At 39.9% G+C, this 26,273-nt stretch overlaps 1 protein-coding gene across 1 annotated transcript in view; it reads left to right on the forward strand.

Annotated features, from left to right (window-relative positions):
* The first annotated feature begins 13,307 nt into the window (after positions 1 to 13,307).
* Positions 13,308 to 26,273, forward strand: part of LOC131229376 (methionine--tRNA ligase, chloroplastic/mitochondrial) — a 143,217-nt gene continuing 130,251 nt past the window's right edge. Inside the window, exons 1-4 of the mRNA XM_058225317.1 lie at positions 13,308 to 13,682; positions 14,086 to 14,229; positions 14,890 to 15,039; positions 21,713 to 21,880. Coding sequence (XP_058081300.1) covers positions 13,377 to 13,682; positions 14,086 to 14,229; positions 14,890 to 15,039; positions 21,713 to 21,880 — 768 coding nt within the window. The 5' untranslated portion in view covers positions 13,308 to 13,376. The remainder of the gene's footprint in view (positions 13,683 to 14,085; positions 14,230 to 14,889; positions 15,040 to 21,712; positions 21,881 to 26,273) is intronic.

The following is a 26,273-nucleotide window of genomic DNA, read 5'->3' on the forward strand; positions in this document are numbered from 1 at the left end:
ACATCCATCGTGCATAAGCTTATAGAAAACTTAGTGGGTGGTGAAAGTGTGTGCACAAGGTAAGTGCCAAGTAAGCAATATCAAAGTAATCAGAGTAAGCGAAAATACTGACAAGCTTATAAATCAGAATAATGCGAAAACATGCTAATAGACTCATAAATACCATTAGTCTTATCTAGGCTATGCGATGCAAAAATATAATAAACCAATGTCATATCCTGAGGAAGCAATGTAGATCAGCCATGCAATGCGGAGATAGTAAGTCAAATACTATGTGCTGAGGATGCAATGCAATATGCGATGCCAATAAAATGACCAAGCTAGAGTGTGAAGTCAGGAAGATAGCACGTAGTATCACAGGCTACAGGGTCTACCACAAAGGATTTCTATCCAAACCAGTCTCATACCTAAATTTGGATAGTCAGACTCAATGTGGTAAACTCCTGATCTCAGGTTAGTCGCGTGCGCCCAACCGAAATCCTGACCATTGTGAAGGTACACGTAATAAATAGTTGCGCACCATCAGCCCGAGTGGATAGTGAATGGATGAATGAATGAGTATGCAACTCCTATTCAATAAGTCCACGTATCAGTACTGTACATCTCTGAGATCATCACCGGAGTCTAGTACACTCTATGCTAGCGTGCCACCCCATCAAGCGCACAATACAACTGGGTAAGTGGAAGAGACCTCACTACCCGCCTACCAATATCGGCCCGCCTCATCAATAATGGACCCATTTAGGAGCTAGTTAGACTCAACGTAGCTATGCCTACTCCCTCAGGTGGGTAAGGCCACACCCCCTCCCAACCGACCACAATGCAGTGGGAGACGTGGCCTACTGGAATACGGCTTTCATGCGCTCATATATATCTACTCGATCTCAACATTGGGGCGTCCTCTAGTACCAAGAGGGTTTACGGATTTTCAACTAGGGCCATCTATGATAGCTCGATGCTAGTAACAGATTTTCGGTGTCCCATCTGGCCATCCACGACATGACTGTAGAGGCTACGGCCCTGATGTCGCTAAGGTGTACAGTAATCACCATCACAAAATATGAGATGTATGAGTCACGCAGTCCAATCATGCATCAATCCTGCGCATATTGTGCACTCATGTGGGATAACTTCGCCTATAAGGGAGTCCCATAAACCACATGCATTATGACATATGCAATGGTCAATCACATCTCATAATAAACATGCAGATGATGCGTATGGGCATGTATCATGATGCTATGTTGTTACATACTCATAATCGGTATCAATAACCAGCATCAACAATCGGCCTCGATAATGTGGACATTTAACCAACATTGCCCCCAAGGAATGACCCACATAGAGCCTAACATATAGTGGACCCATGACCTCACACAAGGACCTAATATACAACACCATGGGCCTTACTTAAGAGCTTAATAAACATCATGATGAGCCTCTCACATGGGCCTAATATACATCATAATGGGCACCATCGCCTGGTCTTCAAATGTACCACAATGGGCCTCATCACATAGGCCTCATATATATCACATTGGGCCTTAAACACGGGCTGAATACACATCACAATTGGCCTCAAATACGGACCGCATATACATCACATTAGGCCTCGTCAATCGGCCTCGATATTCGGCCTCGACAATCAAAATCGGCCTTGATAATTGGCCTATACAATCGGCCTCAACAATTGGAATCAGCCTCGACAATCGGAATCGACCTCATCAATCGGCCTTATTAATTAGAATCGGCCTCAAAAATCGAAATCGGCCTATACAATCGGCCTTCACAATCGAAATCGGCCTCGACAATCGAAATCGGCCTCGATACTCGGCCTCGACAAATCGAAATCGGCCTATATAATCGGCCTTCATAAATCGAAATCAGCCTCGATACTCGGCCTTGACAATCAGAATCGGCCTATACAATCGTACTTGACAAATCAGAATCAGCCTCGATACTTGGCCTTGACAATTGAAATTGGCCTCGACAATTGAAATCGGCCTCAATACTCAGCCTTGACAAATTGGATCAGCCTATACAATCGACCTCGACAATCAGAATCGGCCTCGATACTCGGCCTCGACAAATCGGAATTGACTTTGATACTCGGCCTCAACAATCGGAATCGGCCTATACAATTGGCCTCGACAATCGGCCGAACAAGGCCTAAGGGAAGGTCACAATGTGGACATTAAATCATCATTACCTATCAATGTAGACATTTAACCAACATTGCTCCCAAGGAGTGGCTCACATAGGGCCAAACGTATAGTGGGCCCACGGCCTCACGCAAGACCTCATACACAACATAGTGGGCCATATACAATCTCAATGGGCCGTAGATAATCATAATGGCCCTTACCATATGGGCCTCACATATCATAATGGGCCTCTACCCATGGGCTCCAAAAACATCACAATTGGCCTCAATATCTGGGCCTCAAATACACCATGATGGGCCTCACTACCTGGGTCTTAAATACACCACGATGGGCCTCACTACCTGGGCCTAACATACATTAAGTTGGCCGCACCGTATGGGCCACATATACATCACAATGGGCCGCTCACACGGGCCTAATATACGTCACAATGGGCCTTATACATGGGCAACATATACATCAATTGGGTTACATTACATGGACTTAATATACACCACAATGGGCCGCATTACATAGGCCGTATACATTACGATGGGCCAATCCCATGGGCCTCAAATTTATCACAATGGGCCACAACATATGGGCCGGAATACATATCACAATGGGCCTTGCCCATAGGCCATGAATACATCACAATGGGCCTCATATACATCAAGTGGGCCGCATCAATGGGCCACACTAATGGGCCCTATGTAAGATGGTCGGCGTTTGATGAAACACATGTATCATGGTGGGGTGCATGGCCGAACGGCCTGGACGAACACATACCTCACGGTGGTTCCCACAAAACTGGACGAACGGCGTGGGTATACAACATATATATCTGATGGTCCCCACGGAACTTGCTGACGTCAATTACAACAGTAATATAGCCGGTGGGCCCCTTAGATGGACAGTTTAGGTGTAACACATAATTCATGTGGGCCCCACAGCTTGCTGACGTCGATACAGCAGCCACATAGCTGGTGTGGCCTACTGGCCCACCGTCCAGATGGACGGTTTAGATATACACAAACCTCATGAACAGGACCACTGATCTGCTGACGTTAGTACAGCAGCTAAGTAGGTGGTGGGGCCCCTAGATAGACGGTTTTGATATACATTGCATGGGCCCATGTCCACGTGGATGGCAGGGATGAGACACGTACATCATGGTGGCTCCCATGTGCTGGGCTGTAGCACGTCAGCGAGAGGGTCCCTCAGCAGGGATGGAACACATACATGACATGTGGGTCCCACCGTCAATGAACGGTGTGGATATACACTACAGCAAAGGTGGATCCCACAGAACTTGCTGATATCAATACAGCAACTATATAGTCGTGTAAGGTACATCGGCCAATCAACTCCTCAGAGGTGGGTCCCACGTGGGGCCCACCATATAATATTATATATATTAAATTATATATTATTTATTTATTTATTATTATTATTATTATTATTTTAAACTGCACCAGTGTCCAGGCCTACAAAACGTCCTCAAGGTGGGGTCCACGTGCTGATGCACATGTCATCAAGGTGGGCCCCACATCCAATGGGCCACATGTGTTGTTGTGCAAGATGAATGAAATACGTATATATTACGATGAGGCCCATCAAATGGATGGCTCAAATGAAACATATATATCATGGTGTGGATCCCACGCTGTCAAAACAGATGGACAGCTTGCATACAACACATACATCTGATGGCCCACAGAACTTGCTGATGAGATGCAGTAGGCCTGTTAGGACTCACAGTACTTGGGACGTCACATGGCAGTGGGCCCTACCTGGCAAACTAGACGGACAGTCTGGGTATAGAATAAATACATCAAGGTGAGTACCACCGTCCACATACATCAATGCAGGCTCCACTGTCCAGGGACGGTGGATGGCATGGATGATATGCAAATGTCAGGTGGGTCCACACATGTGGCCCACCTGCTTCAAACGAGCTGATATTTGTGCCTTTCCTACATTTAAGCGGTTAGCAGGGGACGAGCCTGCTGCTGCTGCTATGGTGCAGGCCACAACATGCTGTTGATCTGAACCATTGAAGCTGAACGGTGGGGATAAAGCCCATACATCACAGTGGGGTCCACAAGGGTGGCCCACACAGTTTTGGATCAGCTGATATTTATGCTTTCCCTTCAAACAGGACTACTAGTAGGCTGGATGGTTTGCATTGTTAGGTCTGTCCAGACCGTGGGGCCCAAGCCTGAAATGATCTCTCCACATGGACAGCATGGATACAGTGCATACCTCATAGTAGGGTCCATGCAGGTGGGCCACACAGCCAGGGGATTAAGCTAATCTTCATAATTTTCCTTCATTTGGGCCTGTGTGACCGACTGGTCACACAGGCCACAAACCGGGCAGCAAGTGGCTGCCGGCAGGTGGTTAGCGTGTTGGCCCACTGGATGGACAACGTAGATAAAATACATGCATCATGGGGCCATCAACAGGGGAGGAAGAGAGAGAGAGAGGGAGAGATAGAGAGAGAGAGAAAGAGAGACAAAGTGGAGGTGGGAGGGACCCCGCCACTATGGGTCCCTTTAAATACAATGCATACATCAAGTGGGTCCCATTAAAAGTGGGCCCTAAATCCAAAAAAAATGAGATGATGAACACCCACCTTTGATCTCCTCTTCCTCCAATGCATGCTAAAGTTCCAATGAAACACGTTTTAAGGGTTGAGGTGAAACTTGGATGGTGGAGATGGGAGGTAGGAAGTGGGCCACACTAGCTCTTCTCTCCTTGGAAGCCATGGACGGTGCTTGCTTGGGAGAAAACATGAGAGAGAGATGAGAGAGAGAGAGAGGTGATGTAAGGAGCGAGAGGGATGGGTGTGAGTGATGGAGTAATGGGGAGTGAGTGATGGGTGATGGGTATGTACTTGACATGTATGGGTGTGTAAGAGAGAGTTGACTTTGGGGTTGCTCTTGTACTTGACATGAGATGATTGATGTGCACTTGATTGATGGGACATGTAGTAGAGATTCTCTTGGTATTGCAAATGCGTGGCATTTTCTCGAACTGAACCCGGGCCCACATCTCCTGGCCTGGGTATTGCCTCGGCACGCGAGACGCGACATCGGAACCGCGACGACGGCGTGGTCATTAGGTATAAGTCTCGGATCGAGCCGACTTTGGAATATGGGACACAACTCAGGGCTGCATGTAAATGCCGATTACAAGTCGCGGGTCGCCGGAATTCGACCGGGAGGACTGCGGAAGCCTACAAAATGGTACGGGCTAAGATACGGGTCTTACATTTGTTATGCCAACCGAATTTATGGTATGAACAAAAAAATGTGGTGAATCCAAAGGTCAAGTGGACCACACTAGAGGAAACAACGGGAATCGAACGCCTACCATTCAAAACTTCTTGGGGCCCTTAAAAGTTTTGGATCAAGCTGATATTTGTGTTTTCCCCTTACCCACACCTGTGTGACCCTATGCACGAGTTAGATGATGAAAAAACCTTAATGTAGGCCTAGTGAAGAAAATAACTTTCAATGATGGACGAATTAAGGCCACTGTTTCCTTTCGTGTGGGTCATTTGAGTGTTGAATCTGCCTTGTTTTTCGGTTTATGCTCTAAAATGTTCTAATAAAATAGATGGACAGTGTGGATATATCATATACATTACGGTGAGGTCCACATATTTAAGTCAATACTTTTGTTTCCATTTTTGAGGTGGAATTACTCTCATGTTTTCAAACAAGGTGAAAAAGTAATAATTACTTATTTACCGTGATTTCCATGTATCCTGGAAAATCAAACAGGCCTTCACTTCACAGTCATTTCCCATCATTTCATGGTCAATTCCCTTCACTTCACGCGCATTTCCATGCATTGCACGGTCAATTCCCTTCACTTCACAGTCAATTCCGATGACTCCGTTTCACTTCACAGCCATTTCCATGCATTTCAAGGTCAATTCCTTTCACGGTCATTTCCATTCATTTCACGGTCATTTCCCTTCACTTCACGATCATTTCCATGCATTTCACGATCAATCCCCTTCACTTCATGTTCATTTTCATGCATTTCACGGTCAATTCCCTTCACTTCACGGTCATTTCCATGCATTTCACGATCAATTCTGGCGATTCCGCTTCACTTCACGGTCATTTCCATGCATTTCATGGTCAATTCCCTTCACTTCACGGTCATTTCCATGCATTTCACGGTCAATCCCATCGATTCCCCTTCACATTTAAAATTGAGGTGTCCCTCCCACGTGCAGTGCAAGTGCTTTTTTACTATTACATATACATACATAGAAATACACATATGCACACGCATACCTAGTAGGGCTATTTGAGCAAATTTTGGCCATATAAATATCTTATAAATCTCACCCTTTTCTCCCCATTCGATTTTGCAACCCTAGGATTGGGAGACATTGAGAGAAAGGCATGAAAGGAGGTGCAAACGTAAGTTCCTTCTCCTATTTGAGATGCAAACTTCATTATCATTCTTGGACAAGGTTGCCCCTCTCTCCCTTGATCCATAAACTAACTGCTACCATTTTCGCTATAAGAACTTCTCCAGCAACGATCATGGGTAATGTTGTGCTTCTCGCTTATAAGTGTATATTTTGTAATGGAACGATGCGGACATTTTTTCTGAGGTTACTGTGTATCAAACTTATGTTTTTGTTAATAAGTTCTACTTGTTGATTTATTAATGCATGATAACCTACATGTCTGATAATTTTCTATTGTACATTTTGAACATTAGCTTAGTGATGCATGCATGTTCGATGAAATGCCTGAATGAGCATCTTCCTCTATGCTTATCACAATCCAAATTGCAGACAATAAGAATACCATGGTAGAAGGATAACCATACATCCCAAAGATTAGTTTCTGAATCACAGAACGCTTGTGAGAAGCCTCAGAAGGCAGAAACCAGTTCACATTGAGCTGTAAAGAAAAACCCACTACATGTACATAAGCTGAATTGGCATGTTTCTTTTAGTTTGAAAAAAAAAACATATATACTTGAATATTGAATCTTTGCCATACTGCAACTGGGTGCCTCAAACAAGGGCTCATTTCAAATACTTGAATCTTTGTTATACTTGAATAATGAAAAACCAAGGGCTCATTTTGAATTTTACGATGGAATCAAGTGGATTTTAATCCATACAGAATCAAGTGGATTTTAATCCATATAGAATCAAGTGGATTTGGAATCAGAGCTTTGAGGTGGGAGTTCAAATCAATCTCTGCCATTCGAAGGATTTGGATTTCTCTCAAATCCAAATCCCTCCAATTCCTTAACTTTTTTTTTAATTTTTGAAAGCCCTCTAATTCCTAATTGTCTCATGGAAAATTCACTGAATTTTACAATATATAGAATCTACATCGATATGACATTCTTCGAGATATCGAATCTACTTCGATATGACATTCTTCGATTATCGATATATCGAAGTCACTTCGATATATTATGCTTCGATATATCGAACTCCATACGATATATCGAAAAAGGCCCAAAACTATCCAGAGACCTTATGTTCATTTTCGATGATATCGATTTCCTTTTGAGATATCGAATAACATTTCGGTATAAATCGAAGTGTACTCGATTACAAAGACCTTGAATTTATTGATAATTTGAAAGCTAAAACTAACAAGGTCACTTCGATATATCAAGGTCACTTTGATATGATAATCTTCGATATATCGAATGACATTCGATATATCGAAAAGCCACCAAAACTGTCCAGAGACATTATGTTCATTTTAATCGAATTTTTGATGATATCAAGTTAATGTCGATATATCGAAGCTCATTTCGATATCGTATTGGGTACACGGAATCTTCATACGTGATCTGGTAATTCCTCATTGTGTATAACAGGGAGCAATATGAAAAATGAGGAAGATTATAGTTTATACATACTAAAATAACATGAAAATAAGGGAATCCCTTTACTTCAAACTCGCGATATGTACATGAAAGCTCATTAAGCTTGATAGTATCATTGTAGTCTCCCACAATAAAGTATTCATCCCGAGAAATTGCATGCAACGAACATCTCGTGCCTTCAATATGAGATCCTTTAACTGTTTCTCGGCCCACAGTGTTAACGGTCCAATGAATAATGATGATGATTCTCTTCTCTTATGGAACATCTTTTGAATTTTCATTCTGATCGTCTCTATCAACATAGTCACGGGGTATTCTTGTGCTTCTTTGAATAGAGCATTAACACACTTAGCTATGTTTTTAGTCACCAAATTGAATCTTTTTCCTGGAAAGTGCGAAGATGCCCACTTTTCATACCCTATTTCCCTCAGCCATGCATGTACCAGGGGATTGAGAAGTTTGATATCATACATTAACTTTTCGAACTCAACCCTCATACAAGTCTTTACAGCCTGCCAGTAGTAGATTTCTAACGACTTGTCTTTGAACGTGTCCACCAAGTTTCGGTATATATGGTATGCGCAGTATCCATGGATTGCTGCTTGGAAAACCTAATGAACTTTTTTCATTAGATCTTTATACCGGTCTGATATGATCACAAGACCAAGTAGATCCCATAACGAATCGTTGAGGTAGGTAAGGAACCAGTTCCAACTGTTGCTGTTCTCTGATTCTCAATTACCAAAAGCGATTGGAAAGATATGATTGTCGCCATCCAAAGCTGTAGCAACGAACAAAACACCCTTGTACTTACCTTTTAGATGGGTCCTGTCAACGGCCAAAACCCATCATAGAGATGTTTGAACACTTTTGACGCATTGTCCGAGCGCATCAAAACATCTCTCGAACCTCATCGTCTGTTGATTCACAAGTAGGGCATCACTGTCCCCGAGTTTGCCATCCTCAACTCATGTAAGTACATCGGGAGTTCTTTGTAAGAGTATTCATAAGACCCCGTTACGCGATCGATTGCAATCTCTTTAGCGCGCCATGCCTTTTTATAGCTAATAAGAATATTCTACTTCTCTTGCATTGCGAATATAATGTCCTTCGGCCTTAATCCCAGGCGTTACTCAATGCGATTGACAACCAGTTCACTGGCCAACTTACTGCTTGCTTGCCAATGATCGCTCTTCATCCATGACATTCCACATGTATGTATGGATCTGTACATCTTAATCGTGAATATTCCCGCATCATTCACCCTATATGCTTGTACCCTCCATTCTTACAAATCCTCCATACATGCCACGATGAATTTCTTGGATGTGGAATACAGGACCTTGTATTAAAAGTTGTTGTGAATTACAAATTGACTCAAAACATACTTACACCGGCTCTTGTCCTTAAAAGTTTGACCAACAGTTATATCAATCAGGTCATCAAGTGGATATGAATATAGGGACAGGTCTGTATTGGTGAAACCAGCATCCTTGAAAGGCACAATGGGAAGGCCGGTGGTAAAGTCCGTTGTTTGAGCATGCTCGGGTAATGGAATGTTGCTTCTACTTACGTTTCTGGCGTTGGATATTGAGGGCAAATCTACTCTTGTAAATGAAGGTAATGCCATATATTCACTTCTGAGCTTCAAGTTAGCCGATGCGCTCACTTGATTTGTCATGAAGTTTGATGGATGAGCCGGCTCGGGTACTGGAGTGTTGCTTGGAGGAACCTATAAAGGTGATGTCATATATTCATATTTCAAGCCATGTTCCTCACCCAAACTTTCAACAAATGGGGCGTTATGTTCGAAACCACTATAAGCCATCGGGTCTTCGAGTATTGCCTCATTAACGGGCTACATTGTCTCGATGAATAAAGGGATGTAGTGATCCGGATGCTTCAACTGTGCTGCCAAGAACATTCTCACATCTTCGTTGTCTTCAATTACAGATGGAGGGACTGATTCATTTGTGCAAGGATACAATGCTTTCAACCTAATATCATAATCCTCAGGTCTACTCTTCGCAATTCTGTACATTTTTTTATAGAAACTATTCATATATAGTGTTAACGCCCACAGCAGTAGGTTTCGAGTCTCCACCCTTGTACTTGTATCGATTGTTTTCACTTACTAACTCCCCACCATATGAGCATAGGATGATTACCGAAGCCATTTTTTGAAAACAAACACAATAATATAACTTGTTTAGTATTCACATGTATAAGGTGGAGTTGACCGAGTAGTAGGAAATCCACCATTGTACTAACTCAATATATGACCGACTTATCAGTCATATATTCAAAGTTCTAAATTGCAGGGATGTATGCCACTCAGTTTGCGATGATTTTCACTCACTTCGTAGTCAATTTTACTCACTTCTAGGGCAGGTTCACTCACTTCGTGATGAATTTCACTCACTTCTTGGTCCTGAAGCGATTGAAAATGACTGCAAAGTGAGTGAACTTAAGGGCCTGTTTGATTTTTGGGCTTAACTGTAATTACCATATAAATGGGTAATAATTATTTACCTAGGTAATTACCACATCTTTCCCAATGTAGATGTGACAACTTACTTTTTTAACACTTAAATCGAGAAATTTGCAAATTCAATGTGGGGCCCACTATGATGTATGTGATGTATCCACACCGCTCATTTGTTATGCTAGCTGAATTTAGGGCATGAGAAAAAAAATGGGGTAGATCCAAAGCTCAAGTGGACCACACTATGGGAAACAACGAGAATCAAACACCTACCATTAAAAACTTTTTAGGGCCTTTAAAAGTTTTGAATAAAGTTGATATTTGTGTTTTCCCAAATTTCATGTCTATGTGACCCTATGAACGGGTTAGATGATGAAAAAACCTCAATGTGGGCCCAGTTAAGGAAATAATTTTCACCGGTATAAGAATTAAGGTCATTATTTCCTTTCGTGTGAGCCATTTGAGTGTTGGATCAACCTCATTTTCAGTCTGATGCCCCAAAATGTTATAATAAAATAGATGGATGGTGTGGATATATCATATACATTACAGTGGGGTCCACATATTTAAATCAACATTTTTGTATCACTTTTTGAGGTGGAATTACTCTCACCTTTTCAAACTAGGTGAAAAAGTAATAATTACTTATTTACCATGATTTACATGTATCATAGAAAATCAAACAGGCCCTAAGGGAATTGAATTGACCATGAAGCGAAGGGAATTCACCATGAAATGCATGGAATTGACCATAAGAAGTGAAGGGAATTGACCGCGAAGTGAAGGGGGAATTGACCGTGAAATGCATGGAATTGACCGTGAAGTGATGGGGATTGACCGTGAAATGAAGGGAATTGACCATGAGGTGAAGGGAATTGACCGTGAAATGCATGGAATTGACTGTGAAGTGAAGGGGATTGACCGTGAAATGAATTGAATTAACCATAAAGTGAAGGGAAATGACTGTGAAATGAATGGAAACGACCGTGAAGTGAAGCGAATTGACCGTGAAGTGAAGGGGAATTGTCGGAATCGACCGTGAAATGAATGGCATTGATTGTGAAGTGAAGGGAAATGACAGTGAAATGTATGGAATTGATCGTGAAGTGAAGGGAATTGACCGCGAAATGAATTGAATTGACCGTAAAGTGAGGGGGAATCACATGGAATTAACCGTAAAATGCATGGAATTGACTGTGAAATGCATGGAATTGACCGTGAAATGAATGTCTTATTGGAAATTTGAATCGTAGTGGTAAGAAATTCGCAATTTCAAAGAAAGCAACAAATGTATTCAATATATAACATTGATAGTTGTATTACAAAAAATGTATTACAAATTCATAGTCGTATTACAAAAATGTATTACAATTTGATGGTAAAATGTATGAAATTGACCAATTAGTGCATGAAGTTGACCAATCAATTCAGTAAATTGACCGGGAACTGAGTGAAATTGATTGCGAACTTCTTCAAGTTTATTGGATAACTATGTAAAATTGACCTAGTAATACATGAAATTGACCATGTAAAATTGACCACAAATTTCTAGGTAATTTCTTAAGAATTTACCTAGAATTTAAACTTGTAGGTAATTGACTGCAAACTTCATTCACTCCCTTACACTCAGTGAAATCCATGTTCGAGAAAAAGAATAAGAGTGCGTTGATGTGAAACACGTTCTTCGGAGAAAAATCTTCAAAATTTTACTTTTATCAATGCATCCATGTCCTCTCAGAAAAAGAATGCACTTAACCTTGAAGATGTAATGTAATAGTATGATGGAGATTCTGTGGAGATTTAACAAAGAAAATGGGTGAAAAGAAGGAATAGGGATGACAGATATGAGTTCGGACATGTATTTGAGTGTAAGGGAGTGAATGGAGTGAACTTGATAAAGCAAGGGCATTTTCGACCCGTGAAAAGTCGTCCGTATAGTAGGGGCTTATTCTTGGGATGTAAAAATAAGTGGGCTTAAAAAGGTTATTGGGCCATTTATGGGTCATACAGTAGGAAATTTCTTATTCATTTTTGGCTGCACAGGCTAAAATGATCCCTAAAAATGGATGAACGGTGCGGATATAATAAATACATCGATTTGGGGCATGTAATTTTGATCTCCTTTGAACCGTTTGTACAATTTGGAGCTCGAGGAGCCTCAGCGCTGACATGTACCCACACAAGATATATGGCTGGTGGATGGTACACCAGCCAATCCGCTTCCCTCGGTGGGTGTTTACCATGACCTTGGGCCCACCTTGATGATGTATTGTATATCCACGCCGTCCTTCCATTTTCCAACTCATTTTATTACATTGTCATACAAATTAAGCAAATTCAAATATCAGGTGTACCACACCACAGGAAATAGTGGCGATTGAACACCCACCATTAAAAACTTCCAAAGGGCCCTGCAAGCATATCCATAAACTTTGTTTACCATTCAACCCGTTGATAAGGTTAACCATACCTGATGAAGGGAAAATCCAAAAATCAGCTTGATCCAAAACTTTTGCGTCTTAAAAATAGATTTAAATTGTCATTCACTACTTTTTCCAGTAGTGTGGTCCAACTGAGATTTGGAGCTGATCTGGAAAAACGGATGGACGGCGTGGACATGCAACAAGTTCATCAAGGTGGCCCCACACGGTTAAGGGTAACAGCTAATCCGCTCCCTCCTTCCAACTCGGCCTGATTCTTATCGCGAATGGCCCCACCCCGATCACGCGTGCCCAGGGATTAGCGTTCGCGCGAATCGCCTTAACCCTCACTGTTTTGAACCGTATATATGGATAGAGCAAGGGAGGATAGGCGGAGAAAGTAAACGAAGGGAGGGGAAGGTAGAGTGGTCAGTAAAAATGGCGGGAAGAGCACTGATATCGTCCTCACAGAACGGCCTTTGGTGCCTTCCCAACCTCTCTTCCATCAACTCCAAAACCAAACACCTCTCCATCTCTCTCCATCTCCGCCGGAAACCAACCTCTTCTTCATCATCGTTCCGCCATTTCAGCTGCACAACCCATCTCCACAGAGGAGGAGAAGAGAATCCCATCATCAAAACCGATCCTTTCGTACTCACAACTCCTCTTTATTATGTAAATGCCCCTCCCCACATGGGAAGCGCCTACACCACCATCGCTGCCGATGCCATCGCCCGCTTTCAGGTATCTTTGGATTCTCTTCTTCATGCCATGCATTTGTGTACCATCTTCGTGCACAAGGATTGTAAAGTCCAATCTCCAATTTTCAATCTGTTCGTTGTATCCAAACCATTGATACGGCAGCCCTCACAGTGGATGCCCCGTGAGCCAAAAATCCCAAAGAATGGAAGATCCTTTGCTGGGTAGTTTTTGTCCTTCTGTTGGTTGGATGTGGACTCTTGCTGAATACTCTTTCTTAACCGTCTATCTTTGGCCAGAGTTATTCAACTTCTTGATACATGGTATAGGTAGAGTAATTCAGATGGGTGCAGTGGCAGTGTAATCATTCAGATTTTCTGCAGTCACACTCTGAAGGTGGAAATGCTGATTGAATTTTGATATTTTCAATGCGACTTTCTTATGTCAGAGGCTGTTGGGGAGGAAAGTTATATTCATCACAGGCACTGATGAGCACGGGGAGAAAATTGCCACTGCTGCTGCTGCTCATGGTCGCAGACCGAGTGAGCATTGTGACATCATCTCACAAGCTTACAGGATACTCTGGAAAGAGGTTTTCTCCATATCATAAGATTTTTATGTTGTGAGCCACTCACACCCATTCTAAATGCTGAAGACAACCATCTGTTCTACTTTTGATTATACAATTACATACCCAAAAGTAAAAAGGATGGGTGTTTTTCTGTTAAAGTGAGTGTTGTCACCACTTCTGTTCTTTAATGAGTTATGATCAAGATATTCCGTAATGGTAACGGTGGCTGTAACAGCTACAACTGTTACCTTTATGACACGGGCTATAACGGCCATTACAGTATCTCTTTTTAATTAAAAAAATCTGAAAAAAACCTATATCGGCCCTGTCATGGACTGTTACGGGTCTGTTACAACCTTTACCAGGGATGTAAAAGACCATTACGGGGCCGTTGTAGCCTTTGCGGAGGGCATAATGGGCTGTTATGGGGGTTGTACTGGCTGTTACGTGTCATTCTTTCCGTAACGGCTGTTACGACCCCGTAGCATCTAACGGTTGCCACCGTTACCTTTACGTAATGGCCTTTATTGCCCCGTTTCAGCCGTTACGGCACACCATGGTTATGATGGCTATCTCTCGATATATATGGTGGAATTAGCTTAGGTTCATGTATGCTAGTCTTTTGCTGTCTAATATAATGGTAGAATAACGGATTTCTTTTATGTTGCCTGCTGATTTCAGCTAGACATAGCTTATGACAAGTTCATTCGCACAACCGATCCATGTCACGAGGCGCTTGTGAAAGAATTCTATTCCAGAGTTTTTTGTAGTGGCGACATTTACCGTGCTGACTATGAGGGGCTTTATTGTGTTAACTGTGAGGAGTATAAGGTAGAATTTTGCATTTGGATATGAGAATTAAACTGACTCGTTAATCTTTTGTTATGATATGCTTTCCATGCTCACAAATGGAAATAACCACCGGTGCACTACTGAAGTCTAGAAATGGTAATTGTCCTTTGTTACAACTTCCTCCAGGAAAAGCATGCATAAATATAATTATTGAAGTTCTTTTGTAAATGTTTCTTGATTGATGTGCATTTAACTAGTGAAATTGAAAGCAGCGAATGAGGTCACTGATTTGAGTATTTCATGTCATGCTGCATCCAAGAAACTGACCTTTGTGTTCTCTTTGAAGTTTTATTTTGCCCCGGCAAGGTGGCATTTAAGATAGCATCATTCCTGATACTTTTACTGTATTCATGGAAGTTATAATTAAACAAACATGTTAAAATGTTTTGGATGCAGTACAAAGTGAAAATTGAACCCAAATTTCAAATTAGATTGTACAACCAGATTCTGGTCTAGGGACTCCGCCTCAATGATTCATATATTCTTCAAAAATATAGATAAATAGGAACTTTTAAGAGGTCTTAACAGCCTTTTAGTAGCATAAACACCGGAAAGAGAAGGAAAAGCGCCCTTCGTAACTGGGAACTAAGAGAAAAGTGAAAACATCAAATAAAAACTTTATTCAATCACATATTCATGTTCTAAATCATATGTATGGCCTTGTTTTGTGAAGGCCTTTATTTTTTTAAAGTAACAAGCCTTTATTAATAAAACCCACCAAGGTAAATGCTAGGGAGGGAAAATAATACAACCTGAATAAAGATAAAAGATTACGGACGACCACGGCTTTTGAACCAGACGCCGATCCCACTACTCCCTCCAACCTTTCTCACCACCATTGATGGCCTTCATACGTCTATTTTACTAATTTAAACATGACACAAATGGTAGCTTGCTAAACAAAATTTAGAAAATGAAAAATGAAAACCTCCACTAATTTGAGTAAGAATAGGAAAGATATGGGTGAAATCTTTTAACTGTGTGCCCAAAAGGACAAGGTGGGCCTCACGGTTGGTGACTAGGTGTGACCAATTGGTCTTGTGGTTGCACACGCCAACTAGACCATGTAACATGGTATTTAATTGGTCTTGTCGGCCCCACCACTATAATTATCATTTGATTGGTTCAATGGGTTTGATGGACCAACCAATCAGATGCCCTTCTCTGGTTGATTTATGGCTTGGCCAATTTGTGGGGTCCAAAACTCTGCTGTAATCCATACAGATCCAGGTTGATATGTTGAAGATCCATGCAATGTGATCTTGGCCATACTTCTACTTCACCAGGTACTTTTATTTACTGTCACATCGTGTAGAAACCCCTTGATCATCAAGCATATGTGCAATGGCTTCTTTAATATGCGTCAACATCTACTATACTCACATTACTTATTCCACTTTGTTATCATCATCATGGTTTCCAAAATAAGTAACCTCTTCCACATTAAAGATGGGACCAATCTTCAATTTAGGTGGGTGCTCAGTGAGATAAGCTTTATCACCAGTATCAAGGAGAGAAGAAACAGAGAAAGAAGGGGAGAAGGGGTGAGGAAGAAGAAAGAAAGAGGAGAGATAGATATAGAGAGTATAAGGCAAGATACTTGTGTTAGCCTAAAGACTCACACATACCAGACAATCGTTTTCATGCAATCAACACCACATCAATCATCTATCTTCCAAAGTGAATTGCCCCTTGGGTCTACGGAAAACCCCACCAAGGCCCTTCCTTAATCTGGTCGCAAGTATTTTCATACCAATTAGGATTATCTCTTTAATATCTTTTTTAAAAAAACTGCACCATCTTTCTTAAAAATTAGCATAATGAAAGAGGCATCATATCCTTTGATATCCTACTGGGTTTACAAATGACTTTGGTCTGGTTGAGGGGGTTCTTGGAACTGAACCATGTAATAATTGGGCTAGACTTTTGGCCCCATACCCAATCCATTAAAATTTAGGTTAGGTTTGTGTTAGGACTAAGTAAAAGAAAAAGCCATCCCATTTATTTAATTGGTTGGGTCTAGGTAGAGGAGGACCCAAGACTTGACCCATTTATTTGATGGGTTAGGTATTTATGTAAAACTTACAAGTGCTTTTTCACAAAAATGATGTTCCAAATATGTTTGTTATATGAAGGTTTAAATCAAATGAGATTCAAGACCACATGTTCGTATACTATCTTAGGTAAACTTGAGAAGAATTTAAGAATTTAAGAAGACTTGTTTCGCCTAATAAATCCATCACATATTTTCATTACGACAAATTAACACTTTAGATCTTGTTGCCTTGGTACCTAAGAAGTATCTAAGATGACTCATGTCCTCTATATGGAAGTGTTGTTGTAAAAATCTCTTTAGCTTATCAATACTTGTACTGTTACTATCAGTGACAATGATATAATCCACATAAATGACAAACACAATGACACCTGCCGCACTTCAGTTCATAATGACAAAGTGGTCAACTTGACTATGTTTCATCCCATATTCACTAAATTTTGTTGAACCAAGCTCTTGGAGATTGTTTTAGACAGTAATATATATATATATATATATATATATATATTTTCAAGATAACAAGTTTATTTGACTCTTCCTTGAGCAACAAAGCTAGGCAGTTGCTCCATATAAACTTCTTCAATAAGATCCTCATTAAGAAACACATGTTTCAAATCAAGCTGGTATAAGGGCCAATCCAAGTTTGCAACAACGGAAACAACAACATGCATAGAGTTAAGCTTTGCTTTAGGAGAATGTCTCTAAATAGTCGATTCATAAGTCTAAGAGTACAATTTAGCAACCATTCGAGCTTTTAAATGATTAGCTGAATCATTGGGGTGGTATTTCATTGTGTAAACCCATTGACACTCAACTGCACGTGTTTTAATAGGTAATTCAACTGGAGTCCAAGTTTGATTATAATAGAGAGCATAGCTTCTTCCATAGTTTGTTTTCATTCATCATAATTGAGAGCTTCTTGGAAAGAATGAAGAACATACATAGATAATAAAGACAAAGCAAATTCTTGAAAAGAGATAAACCAACAAAGGAAACAAACTGAGAAATATGATATTAAGTGTAAGAACGTTTACCCTTGTGAAGAGTGATGGGTAAATTGCCTTTATTAGACATCGACGATGGAGGTTCAGGAGGGCAATGATCTTTGAACAAAGCAGAAGGCTTCGTGGGAGCCACAATTATATGAACTTTATTACCATGCTTGGAATTTCCGGAGTAGACTTACAAGGTGGAGGTAAACGTTGTACAGGCATTTCATCCTCTAAAGATTTTTTTTTTTTTTTTGTCAGACACATTGAAAAGAGTAGCTGAAATCTCTCCAAACTGCACGTACTTACCACCTTTAGAAAAATAAGGAGTATGCTCAAAGAATGTGGCATTAATTGATACACAACATTTATAGGAGATTGGATTATAGCATTTGTATGCTCATTGGATGCATGAGTATCTAAGGAAGATATACTTGATGGCCTTTGGTTCACGCTTGTCAAAAACATGATTTAACTGATGTATGAAAATATACACAACCAAATACTTTATCAAATGGCATGTAGTTAAGATTGCATTACTCATAATTTTTTTTTGAAACCTTCAAATTTAATAACAACGCCCTAACAATCTCAAGTAAATGTCAATTTGTACGCTCGGCTACAATGTTTGTTTTATAGTCTATGCATATGAGGTTTAATGAAAAAATGACAGGATGAAAGAGATCAACTATATTCATAAGATACAAATTTTCTAGCATTGTTGGAACATAGAATACACACCTTGACATTGAATTGTGTTTGCACTTCCATATAAAATTCCTTAAAGCAGGAAAACACTTTAGAGTGATTTTTCATTCAATATAACAAAGTAATGCCAGAGTAATCATCCACAAAGATAAGCTTGAAATTAAATAAATTAGTAGTACGAATTGGACCTGAAACATTAGAATGTTCTAAAGAGAAAAGGACTATCACTATTTTTATCCACATGAGGTGGAAACATGACTCTATGATGCTTGCTTAACTCACAAGCTTCGCACTCTAACTCAGACGCATAAGACAATGACATAACAAGACTCTTTAAACTATTTAAAGAAGGGTGACCAAGCCTGCAATGCCATTGATGGGGTGAGATATTTGTTCGTAGTGCAGTTCCAATTATTCCACAGTTGAGATAATAAAGACCATTTGCTTCATGTCCTCCTCCAATTATCCTCCCTGTCTTTAGATCCTGAAATCCACATAGTAAGGATAAAATGTAATATATAGTTCAAGAATCTGGTTAAACTTACTAAGAACAAACTCAAAGAAAATTTAGGAATATATGACACAGGTGACAATGGAAGAGCTGGAATAGGATAAGCAATACCCAACCCAGACATATGATTGTAATGCCTCTAGCTAACTTTACAGAGGAAATAGGAGTAGACTTATCTAATTGAGACAAAACACAATGGTTACCTGTCATATGGTCTAAAGCTCCAGAATCGATTACCCAAAGAACATTTTCAGAGGAAGCAAGACATATCATATTTGATTAAACAACAGTAGCAATGTAAGAGGACACATGGGTGGAACAATCCTTTAGCAATTTGGCTTACTCATCATTGGACAACGTAAGTTATCACCTGCTATACTTGCTTCAAAATGGGTTGAGATGGGCTTGGAGACATAACCCTTTGAACTATTATAAGAAAATCAAACCTATTCGCCAAGCTAACCTATTAATTAAGTCCCAACACGTATTAATAGCGTGGTTAAAAAGACCACAATGAGATCACCATGATCATCAGCACGGCTGCTACCAAAATTTGTACCACGATCTCCCCAAATGTTCTTGCCTCCAAAATGGTGTCCTCTTGAATCTCTACCACCAAATCGTCTCTCATGACTACGACTTCCATGAGTGCATTGATCTCCCCTATCAAATGAAGTAGTAAATGCTGAACGATCATATGTAAAAACTCTATGTGCACGCCGAACATGGGAAAATGCCTCTGTAGCAAATTGAATTTCACTACCTCAAAGAATATGAGCTTGTATAGGTTTGAACTCACGATGAAGACTAGAGGAATTTGGTAACACGAAATTCCTCTTTGTGCTGTCCCATGGTCTAATAATCTATCAACAGGGGTTGATATATGTTCAATTCTTCCCACATACCCTACAATTCCGAATAATATTCGTTTGCACTCCCATCTCCTTGCTAAAGCGCAAAGATGTTTTAAAGTAACTCGTATATGTGAGTTAAAATTCTTCTCACTTGAATACATTTCTTTCAAAATTTATCAAACTTTTTCAGATGTTTTGAAAAAGATAACATTTGCATTACTATGTGGTTCATGCTATTCCATAATAGTGCTCTAATATGAGCATCTTCTCTACCCAATCTCTTTTTTTTTTTTTTGAAAGATTCTCTTCCCAATCTTCATAATCTGTTGAACTTTAAACATGCTTAGGAGATGTTAGATACTTTAATTTTCTCTTTCCTATAAGAAGTACTACTGATATGGCCCATTGAAAATAATTTGCACTGTTAAGTTTGGTTGATGTAATTTGAAGAGTAATCGACTTAGATGGAGATAAAAAATTATTTGTAGCATAATTCTTGACATACATATTTAAGAAAGAGAAGAAAACAAACATAGAGGAAAGAGGTTGAACTTGAACTTACCCAACACTTGCTTCAAGAGAGCATATATCAACGATCACAACCACACACTTTTCACCTAATTGATAACAAATATGAAAAACAGTTCACATTCATTCATGACTTCCACACACACACTTGATCTTCAAAACTGGCCATTGATGCACATTGGCCCACTTTGAACCATCATGATTGGTTGTATACGGAAATGGGCCTCAAGTACACCCATGAGACAGCTATACAACCCACCATATGGTGGTTGAACAAAGAATAAAGATGATTGTAAATCAGCCCTCAATTTATTATTTCACCTTACAGAAACAAAAGAGGAAGAAAATAGATGGAATGTGAAAGGGAAAGAAATAAGGTGCTGGATCTTTTACCACTCTGATACCATGCTCTTGGGTAGGATTGAGTGGGAGGGAAAATATAAGAAGCAAAAGAAAGAGAGAGAGAGAGAAGAGCTCAATAGGCTATGACGCCCTTAGCTCTCATATTTTATTGTTAGGGCTTTCATAATACAAGTGAAAGTACAAAACGAAGCCATGAACTTAAAGTCTATTCTAACGCACTATCTTAGTCAATGATAATATGAAACACTAGAAACCATAATGCTCATGCAAAGTGGGCCACATGTGGCCACAAGTGAGATCATCACTGTCCATCAACAAATTTCTAAATTAGAGCCATGATTATTGTTAAGCATATGGGGTTGTGTTTGCCTTCCTGTTTTGACTCCATAATCAGCTAGCTGATCCAAGGAATTTTACATGCACATTGCTGGTTTATGCTAAAACAACCTCCATTTGATGGTCAGTGCTTTTGATAGTGCTGTGGCTTCATGGTGGTCTGTCACTTGGAGTCTCTCTTTCAGGAGAATCCTCATCGAACAATAATGCTATCTTTCCTTTTTCTTTGCAGTTTTTGTTTAAGGTTATTTTATGTATGTTTGCTTTCCATATATTTTCCATCATTAATTCAGGAAGGTATGTGTAGGATGAGAAAGACTTGCTTGAAAATAATTGTTGCCCCATGCATTTGAAGCCCTGTGTTCTACGGAAGGAGGATAACTACTTTTTTGGCTTATCAAAGTACCAACAGTCATTGGAAGAGTATTTAACACACAATCCAGAATTTGTACAGCCTTCTTTTCGCTTGAATGAGGTGAGACCTTAAGCACCCCCGCCCCCCCCCCCCAAACACACAGGCACACCTGTTTTTTGGGATAACATATTGTACTTTCAGCATTTTATGTTTCATTACTTGGGTCTTTAGTGGATAAGTATACTATTATATAAAATTGCACTCCTTTCAGTTGCTTTTTGTTTGTTTACCTACTTTTTGGCCCCTTCATTTGGGCTTAAACTTCATGAAAGTGGCTCCCACCTGATGTTTGGGGCATAATTTTTGGGGCGTCCCATTTTCATGGTAGGCGGGTTGGATGTCATGCACATGCCTGTGTGCTTCATCTTTATGGTAATGCTACTGCATATATTGTGTTAGCTGTAGATGTTAAGCCTACTTTTCGTTTCTATGAACTTGGCAATTTGTGTGGATTTGTAAGTGTGGTATGTGTGAATCTCTTTTTTCTGTATTGTACTATTATTATTGTTTATTATTTTCATTTTTCTATGCATCATTTGGTTTGTAACCATTTGCTAGATCCAATTTGATGGCCCATTGGTGGAAATGGAGGATCACAGCCCATCGTGTGTAATGTCTAATAGGGATGTTGAGAACCATCCAATAGCCTATTAGTCTTAATCAACCCAACAAGAAGTAAAGCAACACATGATTAAGGGGAATAGAAGCAACACATGCTGAAAATTGTAATGAAAAAAAAAAAAAACAAGGAGAAGAAAGAAGTTTACTCAATCAAGTTGTCATCACCTATTCCGCATCTTGTCTTTACATGTTTATGTAGTTCTCCTTGAAGCAAAAGAAACCCTAAAGAATCATGACCATCCACTACTAATCCTAACCATACATTTCAATAAAATATAGAAAACGATAGTATATCCTGAATTCCATGACAACTACACATGCTTTCCATGGCCACAACTCACTCAAATGTGGTCAAGATTGCATAATCTTGGGCTGTTTAAAAAGCCAACTCGATAGGCTTTTAAATTGACATGTTATCTACACATTGTTTGGTACCAAAAAAGTGGGCTACAAAATAAGCGACAAAAATACTAAAGGAAAAGTTGTTCAACAAGTCATGAATCATATGACCAACTCTAACTCTAACAAACTAATCAAATAATAAGTCGTGTGAACCTGTGGACCCGTAGCCAATCTTACTGTTGATCTGGTCCTGATCTTTCATTAGACTAATTTGTATCATGATTTGGTTCAGATCTTCAATCTGGTCAATTTAATTGTTATTAAGGACTCACAGATGGGCTTGATTTGGACTGATTTGTAATCTGATGGCCCAATCATCAATTGACCAACAATGCTACCAATCTGTGGTCCTCTATTGGATAATTGGAACATCTTGCATCAATTCCCACCGACATGGAATGAACTCATTGTTGACTCTACTGTCGACATTGATAAATTGCCAAGATCAATCTTTGTGGTGCATCTTCTGTTTTGGGGGCAACTGATGGTGAAAACCTATATTTTGGATTGTGGAGTTGCATGGGATGGCACTGTAGATCATGGTGCTTATCCTTTACTTCATTCTTCTCTAAGTTATGTCCACTTCTTCCGTGGCATTGGATTGACTAATTTTAATGGTAGGACTGTCTATCTTGGCTCCTTCGTTGCTCTTAATCAGTTTCATGTTATCGTTGCGTCACCTATCTCACCTTGACAAGTCTGCGATATGTGAGCCTTGATTGTCATGACAGTAGCCATGCATCCATCTCCACTTCAACAATCTTTGTAGAATTCTACTCTATCATCATGAATCAATCACTCACCTTAATAGCAACAATCTCTGTAGAATTCGATTATATCATTGTCTAACTATCACTCACCTTTTCTTTCATTCCAATGTTTGAATCAACTGCTGTTTCACATTTTGATTCCTTTTTGAATTCATTGGTCAATTCATCTGTAATTTTCTCAATCTTTCCATTTTTGAATTTATCAAACAATCCAATGGTGGGTTCTCTGCATTTATAATTGTGGATAGTGTCACTTTCTTTAGCAACTTTCCCCTTTCGGTTCCGGAAGTCACTTCCAAAGGTTTTGCATTTCCCTTGGTCTTTTGTCGCTTCTTGTCCTTCATCTTCTGAAGGCTTGAAGGATGATCAGATCTCCTCAGGCATTAGATAATTCTGAACCTTTTTTCGCCCTTCATGATTTGTAAGATTCTTCTTCGTCGTCATGGTTTTTGATGATGTATGCGTGAACTTCCAAATTTGCAAGGAAATGGTTCATGGGAGGGACATTGCACCATACGTTCCTTGAGTAGTTTTCTTCAAAGGAACAAGTTCAAAGGTATAGGTGAGTTGGATTTTTTTCACGCTTGGAAATGTATCCCAACTTTGACAATTTCATAATCACCTTCTCATATATTGAGTTCACAGTGATCATCTTATTGCCCTTTCATGCATCACTACTCTTGTTTGAAATATTTTAGTTTGTAGCTTAGTTGGCACTCGTTCCAAAATTACATTAATCTCTTTTATCATTTGCTGGGGCATCATCCTCATGTCAACTTGGTTTTCTCTCGCCATTTTAGGACTAAAGGAAGCTCCGTTTGTAGTGGGTGTTCAAGCCATATATGTCTGAATTAAACGGAGTAGAGACCCAGCTCTCGAGAGCGGATGACAAACAGAAGGGATAGTGGCTCGAAGATGGCTGTGGAAGGGCTTTGACATTTGCTTTCGGGAAAAAGATCCTTGCGATAGCTGTCAAATTAAAATTTGATGTAATTAGCTCTTACTATTGCTGTTCAACTAGGTAAATTCCACTCCCTACAGAGGTAGGTTGATCAGCTCCATCAGTTAACAAAGTCAGTGAAACCACACATACAGGCCATGATTATGGAACCTCCTCTTCTTTTGTGAGAGAAATGGATGGTGTTGAAGTCTTCTCTGATGCACCACAACATATTCCATCTCCCGAAGATGCTGCCCACTTCGTCACTGGAAGCCGATCTATATCCCAAAGAATTTGGTCCGTAGGTAGCTGTGATACCCAATCTCTGTATTTTTCTAGGTATATTTGTACAGGAATGAAAGGGACCATTGGGCAATAACCTCGTCTTCTTTATGCTTTAAGGTGTTCTAGATAGCTAAATTCCCTCCCGATGGCGGATGATGTTTCGTTGCCTTAGAGGTTTATGATATCCGCCATAGAGAAAGAATCTTTCTTCGCTTCCTAAAAGAGGAGGACATCTGCCATGTATTTGCATGCGATTTCCTTGATCATCGTACATTTATCAGCACTACCTACGCCTCTAATTTTCCAGGAAAGTCAAATTCATTTTTGGAACAATAGCCAATGACAACTTGTCCCTTTCCGCCCCCTCGACACTGCATTTGCATCATAATTTATAGATGACTGGATATTTTTAAGTTCCCAAAGACCCTTCGGCTTCTTTGTAGAATTTTTGCAGATTTCAGTTCTTTTACATTCCAGTTTCTTAGCTTCCATTCTGCTCAAGATGATTATGAAATTATTCTCTTCTTCTTTAGTGTTAAACCAAGAGATTTAGACATTTTTTCAATCTTCTTTTCACTAGCTGAGATGAGGATCATGATTTGTCCCTGCTACTCCCCTGAGGAGGCTCCTCTACTGCAACCAGAATTACCTAAGCTTCTGTTTCTTCACAGTAACTCGACCAATACCCATGGAATTGCCAGCTCCTAAGGTGAATGTTCCCTACCATTTTGATCTAGGATTTGTAGAGAGATGCACTAGAGGGGTGATGATAGACAAATATTCCACTGGTTTTGAAGGGATATTGACGCAGGACCGCCCTAATTATGATGCATGCTCATGGATACAATTAAACAGCGGAAATAAAATGAATAAATGATCTAAAATTCTAACAGTAATCATCATAACTGAGAAAATCATAAAGGAAACATGCAATGGAGTAGGCCATCACCACAACCGTGGATTATGGAATTCAATTACTACTTGGGTTGGATCCAGCGAGGGATGAGACCTCCCGATCTTGCATGGTCACACCCAATCGATCAACGAAGATCACTAGTCCGAAGAACCAAGAAGTTTCTCGGATTAGGGATTTGAGAATTTGGGGGTTTAGGGTTTAGATCGGTTCTCAAGATTTTGATCGAAGAAGGATTAGCCAAAACTGGAAAATAGAAGGAAGAAAATTATTACCTTGAAGAAGTTGGAGGGGCATAAGAAGAAATTAGGAGAAGAAGATCAAGGGAAGAGAAGAAGCATCATTAGAGAGAAGAGAGGAATGAGGCAACCAAAGGGTTTGCTTTTCATTAATCAATAGTTAAAATTCGAGTTTAGGGCTTTAGCCCCACTTAAATAAGCAAATAAAGACATAAAATTACTAAAATACCCATAGGATAAGCAAATAAAGACATAAAATTACTAAAAGATCCCTAACTAAGTC

This window comes from Magnolia sinica, chromosome 16, assembly GCF_029962835.1.
Source record: "Magnolia sinica isolate HGM2019 chromosome 16, MsV1, whole genome shotgun sequence".
NCBI lineage: Eukaryota > Viridiplantae > Streptophyta > Magnoliopsida > Magnoliales > Magnoliaceae > Magnolia > Magnolia sinica.